Here is a 15,662-nt window from a genome sequence, read left to right as displayed (position 1 = left end):
CACATAAACACTGTACCTATTCACAACTATCCTACTGACAGATTTTTAATATGAATATAGTATATATAAATGTTTACCTATACATAGACTGAACGTGGAAAAAAAATTATATATAGACTGATGAATGCTTCACATAATACTGTACATGTGCAAAGAGAAACACTGTAAGTCAAGCAGCTGGCTGGGGAACAGTGCAAGATGATTAGTAGTGCACGAGCATGTAAACATTATGTACACAGCAGTGTGTGTGAAAAGTGTCTAGTGCACATAGAGGAAAATTTCACAAAACAACAACAAAAAAAACTTTGGTTTTTCATACAGTTTTTCTGTGATGTGGTATGGTTTGGGGTGGGGGTGGAGGAGGTGAGATAGTCCATGTTTCAGGAGGTAGGGGGGTTTGTGTGGGGTTTCAGAGGAGGGCAGGGTGATTTGAGTTCAGGGTTCTCACAGCTTGGGGGAAGAAGCTGTTGAGCAGTCTGACGGAGGGTTATCTGTGGACAGTGTAGTTGCTATTTCTTTCAGGACAGATTTGTCAACTTCAAAATTGTGCTTCTGAAAAGCATCCAGTAAAACATCTGTAGTAAGAGGAATTGACAAAGTGCTATTTAGGATGTAAAGCTCTTGTAAAAATTCACCAATGGCTGCACTTGGTACTTGGTACAGATGTTCAAGCTTTAACAATGCTGCTGCAAAATTGTGTTTGATTTCATTTGGAAGGTCATTTAACGAATGGACATACGATTCAATTTCATAATATGCCTCTACCTCAACATCATCTGCAAAATCTGACTCTTGTGGAGCTACTGTTGTAGTTGTTACTATCCCAGGTTTAAAATCATTTAGTGAAAAAGAATGATGCTTTCTGTTCTTATGAGATTTAAAAGTACCACAGATATTTGTTTTAAAGTTACAACCTCAAAACATACAAGTTATCAACTAATTTTTCTTAAGATGTGCATTAATATGAGCCCAGTAATCTTTCTCCAATTTAAGTCCTCCACAATTACATATATGGCAACTAAATATTATATTTTGAAACTGTTTCTGCCTACTTTCAACTACATTAAAGTTAGTCTTATAATACTGCCTACATTGATAAGCAGTAATTGTGGAGTCTGATTATATGCAATGGAAAACGACTACTATGTCCAAAATGTCTGTGTTTTAACCTATAATGCTGCAGAAGTTTTAACCTACTTGGTACAACAACTGATCAGGCTTTGCAATTCCACATGTACAGCAAATGTCACTGAAAAGAGAGAAAGAGCAGAAATTTGTCATAACAACAACAATTAATGATTTAACTATTATAAGTAACAATTTACTGTACTCTTCCAAATTAAAGACAATGCTAATTATAAGATTACGACCTTTTAAGATGTACCTCTTTGGAAAAAGGCTTTTTAATTTTTTCCAAAATTTATGGTAAATACTAGTAAAATGAACCAACATTGACTTTTAAAAACACTTTATAGCATACCATAAAATAACCTTTATTGTAACAGTCATTTCTATTAATTATGCTATCCATCTCAAAGTGAAAACCATGTAGCCTAATGTTACCAAAATTTCATTAACAGTAACTTAGATGTGAAATCCTAATATTGTAATCTTAAAACCTGCGTTATTTTGTTTTGTTTTTGGTATTGGGGTGAGGGCTGTGATATCGTGTATTGATTTATTTGATAAATTTTTGCGTTGTACTAAAATCATACTGTATGTTTAACTTGATGTTTATTTATCGGTAAATCAGTCAAAGACATGCACTGACGGAACACTGAGCGCTTTCGCCCTTTGCCGTGATATGACAACAGCTACGAACCCCTCCCCCACCCAAATCCTAAAGTCAGTGGAGGGTAGCTCATTCTGATGTAGTACAGATTGTCGAAACACCGGTCCTAAAACACATAGCAGTGAACTTGGAAACAGCGGGTTTTCTGGATACAAAGCACAATAATGTTGACATTTTTAACTGATTTCAATGCTTTACGGTCCACGTAAAGTGCAAAAACGTTTAACGTTAATCTCCATCTAGATAGTTAGACTTGGATAATTATTCATTTTTTTGCCATAAGGTATTATTAAACCTCGATCTTGTGAAGCATTAATTTATGCTTCAGTTAGGTTCCTTCTTTTTTGTTAATACGTACGCATACTTTCCTATCAACCCTCAGCGCAAAAAGTGAAATATTTATGATCACTGATTTTTTCTGGATACAAAGAGTTATATCGTTGGCTTTTTTATTTGATTTTTTTGGTTTATGTATTGAAAGGCATTATAATTCGCCTGATGAAAATTTGGTTTCCATTTGTGAATTATTTAATTGCATTGTATAAGTTTGATAAACTACCAGTAATATTTAACGTTAACTAAAAAAAAAACAAAATTCTGCGACGACGCTCGACGAAATATACCGTTGACATGATTTAAAAGCGTGTGGAGTTATCTTAAAACATTATTGTTGGATTTAATCTGACAATGAATGGATTTTTATAATATATCATACGATTTTTTACTGAAATTCTTACCTTTTAACGAGCTTTGAAAACAAGTCAGTCAGTCCCCTCATGTGTCCTTTCCCATACCAACGGTCCTGGATTTCAAAGCGCATGCGCAGACGATGTTTTGAATGTTGGTCAGTCGGTAACATCATGTTTCATTTAACTGAATTAGATTATTTGTACACAATGGAATTAAATCGAGAATACAAAGTACTTGTGTGACATGAGCTTATTTTAATTAAGTAAATCAAACAGCAGAAAAAATCATTTTACATCAACACCATTTGTTGGAAATCTGAATCAATTTGAACATTTTCTTGCAAAGTGATTATATCATGTTTTGATGACTGTGTTGAATTTCATTTAGACTTTAAACAATAAAATTATGTTTGCATCTCAAACATAAATTTATTAAGTAGACTATAAGTGTATTGTTTTAGTAAATTCAGTAAAACTGCTTTTCCTTTTTTTCAGTGTGGGCTCCTCCGCAGCGGTACCTACCTGAACCAGTCTAAATAGTTAGAATATAAACACTTATTATAGGTGTACTGTAGTGATTCATCACAAGCCAAAAACATGGTTTGGAAAATGGATTCATGGTGTAATCTCTTAATATATACATTTTGTAAATTTTGAACATAAAAAAGTTACAGACTGCAGCTTTAGAGATACATATGTATCAGCTACCGATGCAAAGCGATACGATTCACCCTTTACGAATCAGTGCGATTCGATGCAATGGAAAAAATATAATCACTTCTAATGCCTCAAGGCCTGTTTCATAAGCCTTATTTCAGTTAGTCTGACTCATTGTCAAATGATATTAACATAGGCCTAGATCAAGCTTAGTCACTGTGGCAACTTATGCTGGGAACTGACCTGGGGTCTCATTAACTCTCCGTAGATTTCATCCTAAAAGTGTACGTAGGCACAAAAGCTAGATTTTGCGTATGCACAAAAGTTTTCAGATTTATTAAACCATGCGTATGCCAGAACCTAAGCAAAAATTTCTTTGTAAATCCCAGTCAGGGGAAGATTGTGTGTACATGCATCTCCACCCTGACTCCTCCCCGAAATCACCATACATGGAGCTTACAACGCCTTGTTTTACTACGCATAACCTCTTCTGCATATCATTTCCATGCATATTCCCATTCACATGATGAATGTTTAACACCGAGACATTAAGGAAATATGAGATGGGGACTATAATGCCATACACATAAACGTTCTATGCAGAACTCTATGTAGAACCTGTGGTTCAAAAATTACAGATGCTGTGTCAACAACGTCCAATTTTGTGAGGCACCTGAAAACCCACAAACAGCGGTAAGTTGACATTTTTAACATACCTGTTACACGTCGTAGATGGTTCAGTATTTAACTTATCATGTTAGCTAACGTTAGCTAGCTACAGTTACACAGACTCAGTAGACAATGGACATGAACTACAGCTTTGTTAATAATTGAGCATGCCTCCTTGATGCATCCAGCTACATTGACCATTGTGGAACCAGTGCCAAACATGTTTGATTTTACTTTTTGTTGCGGCCATGGCTCGCATTTTATGACTCGAACCCTTGGATGATCAGAAATGGCCTGGTATTATTAGATTATTAACATTTTATTTTGAATTAAGAACGACAGTGCGGCATTGAGACACATCGTCTCGTGAAAGCATTTGAATGAAGTTTGAATAATTTATCAATATAATGATAATTTAGAATAATAAGAACATAAAATAATATTACGTTAGGCCTACAACGAAATGATCACTTTTATTAATTCCATCCCACAGTCTTTTTGTCACAGTGTCTGGTCTGTGTTCCCTGGGTGTCCACTAGTGGTCTCACTTCCCCATAGTCATCCCACTGCAGGCACTACATTTCCCACAAGCCTTTGTCCGATTCATCACTGTTAATTGCACACCTGTTAATTGCACGAAGCTGTTTCCACTTTCATCATTTTCACCTGTCCATATATACCCGGTCTGGTTCTATCTGTTTTATGGAGTCCTTGGTTTATGTCGCCCTGCTTTTGTTATTATTGATCTCTTGCCTGTTTGGACTACGAGTTTTGGATTCTCCCAATTAAACACTGCTATTGGATCTCTCTGTCTGTGTGTGCGTTTCGTGACACTTTTAAATCCATTCACTTGTGGTTTCTTATTTTTATTTAACATTTGTATAGCCTATATTATTATTTTTTTTGTGTGTAGCCTGTATTATTATTTTTTATTTAATGTAACTATTTTCCCAATTAACATTATCATTAAAGTACCATAAATATTAAAGTAACATTAAAGTTACATAAATATTTTGAAAATATACTGTAAATTCCCAATAATCGTGTCAAGAAAGCTTTGACTTCTTTATAGTAGGCTATAATTAGTGCTGATAAATGAAGCGTCAGTTTTACATGTTAGGTTGACTACGTGTCAAAGCAGCTTTACAGTGATAACAGGAAAATTATTAAATGATGCAAACAGAGTTAATTTAGGCTGGACAGCAGCTCTAAAAGTAAATCATGTTTTTGTTCAGCAGAAGTCAATTCATTGTTGATTCAGTTCCATTGTAAAGATCATCAATTATTAAATTAGTTAATTTCATCTATAAACCACAGTTCTGTGATGTCATCATCCAGCTAAGTTCAGTTCAGTTTAAACAAAAATAATACAAAATCAGTGAATGGATATAAAAGACCTTGGGATGGGATGAATAAAAAAAAAACAGTCTCCGTAGATTAAAGATGCACTGTGGTCCAACAATGTTAATTTGAGGCTATTTGTGATGATTTTAACATTAAAGAAAAATTAGACTACATTATAAGTGATAATGCAGCCAACATGAAGCGAGCCTTCACTGTGTGCTTCCCCACTGAACACGAACAAGACATGCATGATGAGGACCAACTTGATGATCCACAGCTCTGGAATGACCTAAGCCAAGAGGAGCAGCAATCCCTGGATCCTGCTATGGGAAGAAAACAGCATGTTCAGTGTTTCGCCCATACGCTTCAGCTTGTGGTGGGGGATGGTTTGAAAGAAACAAATATGATCTCATGTGCTCTCTCAAAATTGTCCAAAATCAGCTCATTGCTTCACACAAGCACAACATTCAAAGAAGTCTTTCAGTCTGAATTTGGAGGAAAAAGCATTCCAGCTGCTGTTAACACAAGATGGAACTCAACACTGAGACAGGTACGAGCAGTAATTGAATGCGATCATCCAAGATTCTGTTGTGTTCTGGAAAAGTCTGGACATAAGGAGCTGTTGTTCACATCAAGGGAGTGGATTCATCATAAGGAGATGGTGGACATCTTGAAGCCGTTTGCAGAGGCAACAGTTTTGACACAGGGCGAGAAGATTGTCACCATCAGCTCTGTTGTTCCATCTGTTCTTTCTTTGAATCACCACTTGGAGAAGCTGAAATCTCAGGTCTGTTTCTTAAGCAGCCTGGTCAGAAGTTTGCAAGCTTCCCTGATCAAAAGATTCCTTGGAATCTTCATCAATGTGAAAATGGCAAGCGCAAAAGATACTACTGCACCATTTTCAGACCCAGTCTACCTAAAGGCAGCCATCTTGGATCCAGCTTTTTCACTGCAGTGGGTGGAGCACCATGTGCTGGTCAGCCCTGAAGTCAAGGAAGTGGTTGCACAAAAAGTAAAGGGTAAATATTATCAAGCTAATTTTTTTTTTAGGTAATAGATTTTCACTTTAACTAACTGCATAATTAGCAACATTAATATTTGCCTGTTTGTTTTTGCTGTGCATATCCTTTACCAGAATTGATCTTGCAAGATGCTGCTGAGAATGTGCCGGCTGCTTGTTTTGAAGCTGAAGAGCAAGAAGGTCAACAGCCTGAACATGAGGTGGGGCTGTTTGCAGCATATCATAAGAGACAGAGGAAAAACACTGGGACCACTCCAGCACATCAGCTAAGTCACTACATTGACATATCTGAAGGACAGAACGCCCTCTTGTTCTGGGCTATAAACCGCATGGAGGCATCATACTATGGCCCCATTGTGCACAAATGTCTGACAGACTTTTGGCCAATATGATCTTTTGCAAGTGCAATGCATCATAGTGCCCAAAGAAAAGATCAATCACTCTTACTGACTCAAGCATTCATTTCACTCACATTGACTCTCTCTTAGTATTAAGTATGGTAACAGCATTTTTAAATGACTGTCTTCATGAGTTTTTCTGCATCCATGTTGCATGTTTCCTCTCTCATTGATTTTGTCATTGTTAATGGGTTACCAATAAAATAGTTTTTTTTTCCACTGCCTTTTCCTTATTTTGTCACACGTAAGAACAATCCCTAAATTGAACTGAGATAGATGGGTGCCCTTAGTGGAAATTTTATCGCAATGAATATGAAATTGAACTGCTAAGTCATGAACATATTTTAACCCTTTCACACATAGTGGTCACTACAGTGGAAAGCTATTAAAAAAAAGCATTTCCTTTGAATTTGCATGGTTTTAATGGCAAAGTTGCACGTCAGCCTCTCCATTGGACCCTGGTGCATCATCCTATAAATTGCAACCAAGTGGCAAGCTGTTGTGTTTCGATTTTTTTCCACTCCAAACCAAGATGGCCAAGGGTCAGTCAGACATGCCAAGTTGCTCCGGAATATCCTCCCATTCCTTCTATCCTAGGAGACTCTTGTAGGTAAAAAAAAATATTGCAGCATCAAGCAATATCTAATGAGTCATATCACAGTAAAATTTTTGATAAGTTTTGAAAAGTTTTGATTTTAGATTGAGAGAAAACTCTGATTAATCACATGTCCACTGTAGTGGACGTCATGCATCAATTGCTATATTTCAGCTACAATTCATAATTATAATGTGAATATTGTTTTTGAAACTTAAAACTTAAAAACTTAATCTGCAGTGACTTTTTTACTGTAAATAAATGTATTTGTATTATTAGAATGTAATTTTCATTGACATTGAAAAAAGTCATGTGATCGCATAATGTATGACACTTGTAATGCATTACTTGTTAGATCAAAAAGTAATCTGATTTCGTAATGCACGTTATTGTAATGCGTGTTTTTACTCATTACATCAAAAAGTAATCTAATTACGTAATGCATGTTACTTGTAATGCGTTTCTTTACTCATAACATCAAAAAGTAATCTGATTACGTAATGTGTGTTACTTGTAATGCGTTTCTTTACTCATAACATCAAAAAGTAATCTGATTACGTAATGCATGTTACTTGTAATGTGTTTCTTTACTCGTTACATCAAAAAGTAATCTGATAAGGTAATGCACATTACTTGTAGTTAATTACTTGTTAGATCAAAAAGTAATCTGATTAGGTAATGCACATTACTTGTAGTTAAAATGTGTTTCTTTACTCGTTACATCAACACATTACTTGTAGTTAATTACTTGTTAGATCAAAAAGTAATCTGATTAGGTAATGCATGTTACTTGTAACACATTACTTTACTTGTAACATCAAAAAAGTAATCTGAATGCGTTATGCATGTTACTTGTAATGCATTACCCCCAACACTGATCATTTCAGATGAGATTGAAAAAACGTATCGCTAGGTTTTCTCAGAGGAGGGCTATGATAGAAATGTGCATGTCCATCTTGAACATAATCAGAATTATCAGTTAATAAGGGTAAATATCCATACTCTGGTGAACTGGAGGGACCATCTGAGTGGTTTCCACAGTTGTGCCTTGACAGGATGTAGAAAATTCTGATGGAATCATGTCCTCATGTTCTAATATCAAAGATACGTGAAGTACAACTTGTATGAAGTTGTATGAAGCCTTTGCAATATTTCGCATTTATATTTTTTGTATATATTTTATAGTTTTCACATGATTTGATATAATTGTATTAATTCGTTTGTTAAATTCACATACTTTATCTGTTTGATTATCGTCTTATATTTAATATAGTATATCTTCAGTTTAAACCATAACCGTATGCGGTCCACTCAAGTGGACATCTTAAGATCTCTTTGAAAAATTTGTAAAAAATTGATTAAATAAAAATAAATTTTTTTTTTTATTGTCTTAATTGTTGTTTTTAATGATATGAGAGAAATAATGACTGATGTTATAATAATTTGTGTGTGGTTGTGTTAATTGATGTCCTGATATAAATTAGTATACATTTCATATAGTAATTAACACTGAGACACTAATTTGTGCAAAAAGCACTAATGACTAGTTTAAGACTTGAATCTTAAACTCGAGGACTTGCAACTTGACTTGGACTTGCCTGTCTTGACTCGGGACTTGACTTGGGACTTGAATGCAAAAACTCGAGACTTACTTGTGACTTGCAAAACAATGACTTGGTCCCACCTCTGGTATTTAATGTATATATCGAAAACAGTTTAAAATCGTTGTTTATTTCTTTTCTTTTCTAACTCCAGGAAAAAGAATGCGTACGCATGGTCTATAATGTCTGTACGGTGCGTACATATTTATGCCAAGTTTATTTGTTATAAATCCCGATATGTGCGTGGAAAATTGCATTTTCTGTGTACGCAACATTTATAAATGAGACCCCTGGTCTGAAGCAGGTTAACTGTCAGACTAAGCTAAGCCCCTCCACTGACCAACAGGAACACAATGATATTACTACTGTCTCACATAATTATTTTTTTTTTTGTAGTTTTTAGCCATGCAGCCTTTCTCTCTGGTTTAATGACAGCTATACCTTTTATAGTTTGCAGAACATTAGAACATTACAATCTAAAATTGCTCTTTAAAGCATTAAAATAACTAAAAGTTAGCGCTTGTTCACTCGCGTCAGCCTTGCCCACTCCTAACAGCAAAATGGATATGTTTGCATCACTTTCTAACATTTACAGATGAAAAATATACCTGTGACATGTCAGTTATGCACTGAGGAAAACACAACGTCTCAAAAGCATTAAACTGCACAGATATATTCACTGTTTGTCATGGTGGATTGATTTGATCCATGATCAACATTAAGGTCTGCTTAAGAATAAGCATTCACAAATTAGTGAGATTGTGTGAATTTAATTTATTGTTAATGGACCCACTTTGATTTGTTAGGTCATTCCAAGTCAGGTTTTGGACTTTAATCCCAGTTTTTCCTTGGGTCTCCTTGGTGTTATGAACCATTACCATGCTGAAATCGTTGTCATGAGAGTTGTCATTACTGAACTCAAAATAACAGAATCTGAAGGCATGTCAAAATTGAATTTGAGTTTTTTCTTACTGCAAGAAATTTTAACACAATTTTAGAATGACTAAACAGGAATAGCTCAGCCACTGTTTCCATCTCCATATAACACAACTGCCTTCCTCTAGAGTCAAATGAAGTTTCAGGTTTCTTTGATATGTGAAACTATTTTAGCACCAAAGACATTTTGAAAGGCTTCTCTAGTATGAACTCTCATGTGAACCTTAAGATTTCCTTTAACTGTGAAACTCTTCCCACACTGAGTGCAGGTGAAAGGTTTCTCTCCGGTGTGAACTCTTAAGTGAACCTCAAGGGGTGCTTTGTGTTTGTACGTTTTTCCACAGTGTTGGCACATGAAAGGCTTCTCTCCAATGTGAGATTTTACATGATTCTTACGCTGTTTCTTGTCTTTGAAACTCTTTCCACACTCCTGGCATCTAAAACAGTTCTCTCTTGAGTGAATCTTCATGTGGTTCCTAAGGGTTATTTTACATCTGAAACTTTTTCCACACTGACCACATACAAATGGTCTCTCTCCCGAGTGAATTCTCATGTGAGTGTTGAAACTATCTTTTCGTAAGAAGCTCTTTCCACACTGTTGGCAGGTGAAACGTCTTTCTTCAAAATGTCTTCGCATATGAGTGTTTAGGTTTCCTCTATGTTTAAAACACTGTCCACACTGAGGGCAAGTGTAAGGCCTCTCCTCAGTGTGAGTTCTCATGTGGATTTTAAGGCTTGCTCTTTGCGCGAAACCTTTTCCACACTGTTGGCAGGTGAAAGGCTTCTTTCCACTGTGAATTCTCATGTGTGCTTTAAAGTTTCCAGTATGATAAAACCTCTTGCAACACTCGTGACAGGTGAAACCCTTTCTAGTTCCTTTCGTCTGAGCTCTTTTTCGTGAGGAAGACTTTTCAGCATTTGAGCAAGTAGACGTTTCTCTAGTTACGGAATCGTTACGTTCCACACAGTGATATTTCTCTTCCGTTTCATCCAGTTCTTGACTCTCCTCTTTCAGCGCCATTGAGTCTAAGGTGAAAGGAGTCAAATACAAGTTAACAGCAGTTTCACTATACAAAGCAACTCATCAAAGCATTTTAAAATTGAAAGCATAAAAACTAGTAACATGTAATTTCAGAACATATTTTCGATATTGTAAATGGTTTTTAGGACACACAAAAACAAACAAACAAAAAAACTTTAAGCCAGCAGTTATTAAACAATGTATCAAAAAAACTGGTTGATGATTGGATAATTATAGAAATATAACCTAGATAACTACAGACTGATACCAAAACTGCTAATTTTGTCTAAAATGTTTCACCAGAGTCATGGTATCGCATCTGCTGTCAGACAAGGAGTCGAGCAGGTGGCCACCTGCTACCCACACTCGGCCTCATTTATCAATCTGACATAGAAACGAGTGCACAAATCAATTTACAACAGAGTTCATGTGTGATTCATGAAACATTCATACGCCGGCAATCTCATCGTACGAATGATCGTATGTTGATAAGTGTGGCAGCAGAAAACAATCATCATTTGAATATCACACCTCTAAAAACACCCCAGTTTAGAAGCCTCGCCCCTAGAGTTTACGACTGGAAAAACGAAACCTGGCCAAAAAGAGGAAGTAATCTCTTGAAAGAGAAACTGATATTACTCCAAGAAAATCAGTTAACCTTGTAACTGCAAACAATTACATTCTTTTTTTTAATGTACTGAATACCGGTACATATAAGGAAACCTTTACAAACATAGATATTATTTAGCCTATTTAGTTCCCTTCACTTCACAACAATTCCTTTACATTTATTAATATTACAGAAAAAGAATGACAATAAGCAGCTAAAAAATTATATATTAAACTGCAAAAGATTTTTAAATAAATGGTGTAATTTTTGGTTGACTGGATTTTAGTTTGATGATGAATGGCTGAATTGTCAAGCAAGGCTAGAACTAATGTTGTTTGTGTGTGCGTGAGGCACCTGTGTGATCGGATGGGTCTAATAAAATAAAAACATAAAGAAATAAAATGCATTAAAGGGTTTGTTCCCCCAAAAATAAAATTAGCTTGTGTTTTACTCATCCTAGGTGTATATGACTTTCTTCTTTCAGATGAATCCAGTTGGAGTTATATTGAAAATTGTCCCAGCTATTCCAAGCTCTATCATTGCAGTCAGCAGGTGTTTCAGTTGAACAGTCCACATGACGTCAAATAAAGTGCATGCATCCATTATAAAACATGCCTCACGCGGCTACGGGGGTTGAGTAAAGGCCTCCTGTAGTGAATCCATGCATTTTCATAAGAAAAATATCAATTTTTTCTCTCACTTCACTACGCGGAAGGCATTCCGGCAGATGATGTAGGACGCTGATGTTGCGTGATTAGATAAGATAAAACGCCATTCACAAATAAGCAGCACAAATCGAGGATTTGCAAAGAAAAATGGAGGATTTTGACAGAAATTGTGAAATGAATCAAGAGGAGACTGGTTTTCCTTTGCTAAAGTAAGGAAACTTTGCTTCCTTTGCTCCTATAAACAAACTCGTGAGACTAGAATATCTCAGAGGTGCGCACGCGGTGCATACGTGCTGCGTCATCCGCCAGAAGGGGCTTCTGCACATAACAGATAACAGAAGTGAGAGAAAAGTGTTTATTACGTTTGAAATATGGATATTTTTCTTATGAACAGACATGGAATTGCTACACGAGGCCTTTATTCACCCCCCGGAGCCATGTGAGGCATGTTTTATTATGGATGTGCGCACTTTTTTGACGACTTGTGAACAGTTGAACAGAAACACCCACTGACTGCAATGATAACACTTAGAATAGCCAAGTCATCCGATATGATTCGTCTGAAAGAAGAAAGTCATATACACCTAGGATGCTTCAAGGGTGAGTAAAACACAGGCCAATTTTCATTTTTGGGTGAATTAACCCTTTAAGAGCGTCACACAAATGAGCATTGCCTATAGACTACTTGTCGCACAGTTTTTTTCTTCTTCTTTTGTTAAGAGAAATATATTTAGTGTATTCCTATTTATTTTATTCACCTTATTCCACCCCGCCCACTTTTAATACTTCGCTTTTCTGCATTTTGTCATCCGACTTCCACTAAACTGATACGGCACGTCCGGTAACTAGTTCAGTAGTTGTAAGATTGTTTATAGCTAGCTATAACTGTGGCGAAATGACAAAGAACATTAATACCGTAAATGTAATAAGTTGGGAGCACGATGAAAACTTCCTAAGACTATCAGATGGTCTCAAATTGTCCCATCCATCGTCACTGTTAACGTGGGTAGAAGATATGAAGAAGTGGCCAGAGGTAACCTATATATTTAACTACTTCGTCCTGTCAGAAGGAGTTGATGGAGCAAAGGTGCACCGAGCCAGTGGAGCAGTCCAAACCGCTCGGTGTGGTGCTGGTCAGTAAGCAGGGGTCGGTGGAGACTACTGGATGTTCGTGCATCGCTGCTTTGGGAAGGTTGTGTAGCCACGCAGCCTCGATATTATGGAAGCTAAGACTGTCACACACACCATCATTATTTATTATTCATGATAATATCTTGCAGCGATTGTGTTGTTAACATTCACTAAGTTATAAATGTATAAAAGTATATTAACGTGTTTGTGACATACTCAGCTGCTAACCTGATGACCATCATCAGACTAAGTACTAACATTTATAAATTACACATTAGAAAAGCAGGAGGCTGAACCTTGGAAGTGAAAAGCACCTTATATTCAGTTGTGCAGAATTATTAGGCAGATTTTCTTTTACAGATAAAATGAGCCAAAAAAGATTATATATCACTTATAAAAGATTACATACAAAATTAATAGCTATTAAGATTGATGTGGTTTGGAATTGGTAAAATATGCTTGGGAAAAAATTATGATCAGAAAATCAACTCGCCTAGTAATTCTGCATATTGTATATGCAAAATGTAAGGTAAAGGTAAGATTTGGTAGGTGTACATTAAGTGTAATCAATGAGTAAGGTATTTGTATTTGTCTGGTCATGTAATCTTGACATTACCGCATGAGGCTCCATGTCAAATAAAGATGTTTTAATTACAACAATCACCTGAAATTCTTCAAAAATAAATTTAATTTCTGTAGAGGTTTACACATTTTTTTCAGTTCAGCTTTGAGAATGAAAACCAACCTGTTTGTTCCTCGGTATCTTCTTGTTTCAGACTGAATACTTCTTCAATCTTTATATCTTCACTCTCCTCTTTAATAAACGCCATCTTTATAAAAGTGAGTCACGTGGATCTCAGCTGCTTCAGCAGGAGTGTTTGGACAGTCTGTTTACAATGAGAATAATTAACTGAAAGAAAAATAAATCCAAACTAAATATCTAGGTTCGTTTCAATCAGCTCCCAAGTTCAGTCAGCGTGACAGTCTTAAATGATCCTATTAGCCAGACACTGAATAAAATGAGTACAAATCAATTAATGAATGAATTGATATTTTGAGATTCAAGGAGTGTGCGGTGATTCGCTTCGAATGAATCATTCTGCAAGCATTTGGTTCAATTGACTCGGAGTTTCAAAAAGCTTCGTTTCTCTCATCAACTAGACAGTGTTTTAAACTGAATCACGATAAAGGGAGCGAAACGAGACGCGCCTAGTTTGATAATCGTGCAGATGCGCTATTCAATAAAAAAAGAAATAGTTAATAAATGTTAGATGAAACATTGCAACTACATTCAATGATAATTCATTCATTATAACGTTACATGGTCTGTAAAAAAAAAAAAAAAAAGCTTGCTTCCTCTTCTTCTTATGTTTTTGGCGGTTTTGACCAACGAACTTAAAGGTGCATTATATCTATTTAAACACTTGAAGTGCTTAAAAACACCAACCTTTCTTCAGCCAGAATCACAACACAGGAGCGCGGCGCAGACCTGTGACGTCACCTCGTCTCATCAAAATAAAAGTCCTGTACTGTTTAAATGTAGGTGTATAGAAAGTACAAATATGCATAGAAATTATATATGTGTGTGTGTGTGTGTGTGTGTGTGTGTGTGTGTGTGTGTGTGTTTGTGTGTGTTTTTTTTTTGTGTTTGTGCGTTTGTATGAGTCTTGATTTTCGATTTTTAGATTTTTTGATTTTTTGAAAGCTGAATAAATAAGCTTTCCATTGATGCATTGTTTTTTACTTAATATACTAATGGTTTTTGGCATAAAAGAAAACTTGATAATTTTGACCCATATAATGTTTTTTGCCTATTGCTAAAAATATACCCCAGCGACTTAAGATTGATGCATTTAATGTATATATGTATATATATATATATATATATATATATATATATATATATATATATATAAGTACTATATATATATATATATATATATTAGGGCTGTCAAATGATTAATCACGATTAATCACATCCAAAATAAAAGTTTTGTTTACATAATGTATGTATGTGTACAGGGTATATTTATTATGTATGTATAAATACACACACATAAATTATATATTTAGAAAATATTTACATGTATATACATTTATATTCTTATATTTTATATTATATATAAATATATTTAATATATAAACATAACATATTCTTCTTAAATATATACATGCATGTGTGTGTATTTATATATACATAATAAATATACACAGTATACACACATATATTATGTAAACAAAACTTTTATTTTGGATGTGATTAATCGTGATTAATCATTTGACAGCCCTAATATATATATATATATATATATATATATATATATATATATATATATATATATATATATATATATGTGTGTGTGTGTGTGTGTGTGTGTGTGTCAGGGGTATTTGTAGAGGTTTTAATGCAGTAAATTCTCAGTGATTTTTTTCTCAAAGTCAGCATGTGCACCTCAAGTTCTTTTATTAACAATAAACAAAAATTTATTAACAATATATAACAGAGACAAATAGAAAGTTCATTACTCAA

At 35.1% G+C, this 15,662-nt stretch overlaps 1 protein-coding gene across 2 annotated transcripts; it reads right to left on the bottom strand.

Annotated features, from left to right (window-relative positions):
• Positions 1-9,521: 9,521 nt before the first annotated feature.
• Positions 9,522-14,660, bottom strand: LOC109080432 (gastrula zinc finger protein XlCGF8.2DB-like). Of its 2 annotated transcripts, XM_019095497.2 has the most exons (3): positions 14,580-14,660; positions 13,878-14,019; positions 9,522-10,728 (listed from the first exon to the last, which is right to left on the bottom strand). In XM_019095497.2, exons 2-3 carry the CDS (start codon positions 13,960-13,962, stop codon positions 9,845-9,847), a joined length of 969 nt encoding a protein of 322 aa, XP_018951042.1. In that variant the 5' UTR covers positions 13,963-14,019; positions 14,580-14,660; the 3' UTR covers positions 9,522-9,844. The 2 variants fall into 2 exon arrangements, with proteins under 2 accessions (XP_018951042.1, XP_018951043.1); XM_019095498.2 differs by lacking the exon at positions 14,580-14,660 and having other exon boundaries at positions 13,878-14,530.
• Positions 14,661-15,662: the final 1,002 nt, after the last annotated feature.

This window comes from Cyprinus carpio, unplaced genomic scaffold, assembly GCF_018340385.1.
Source record: "Cyprinus carpio isolate SPL01 unplaced genomic scaffold, ASM1834038v1 S000006585, whole genome shotgun sequence".
Classification (NCBI taxonomy): domain Eukaryota; kingdom Metazoa; phylum Chordata; class Actinopteri; order Cypriniformes; family Cyprinidae; genus Cyprinus; species Cyprinus carpio.
This window is presented reverse-complemented; position numbering and strand designations above follow the sequence as displayed.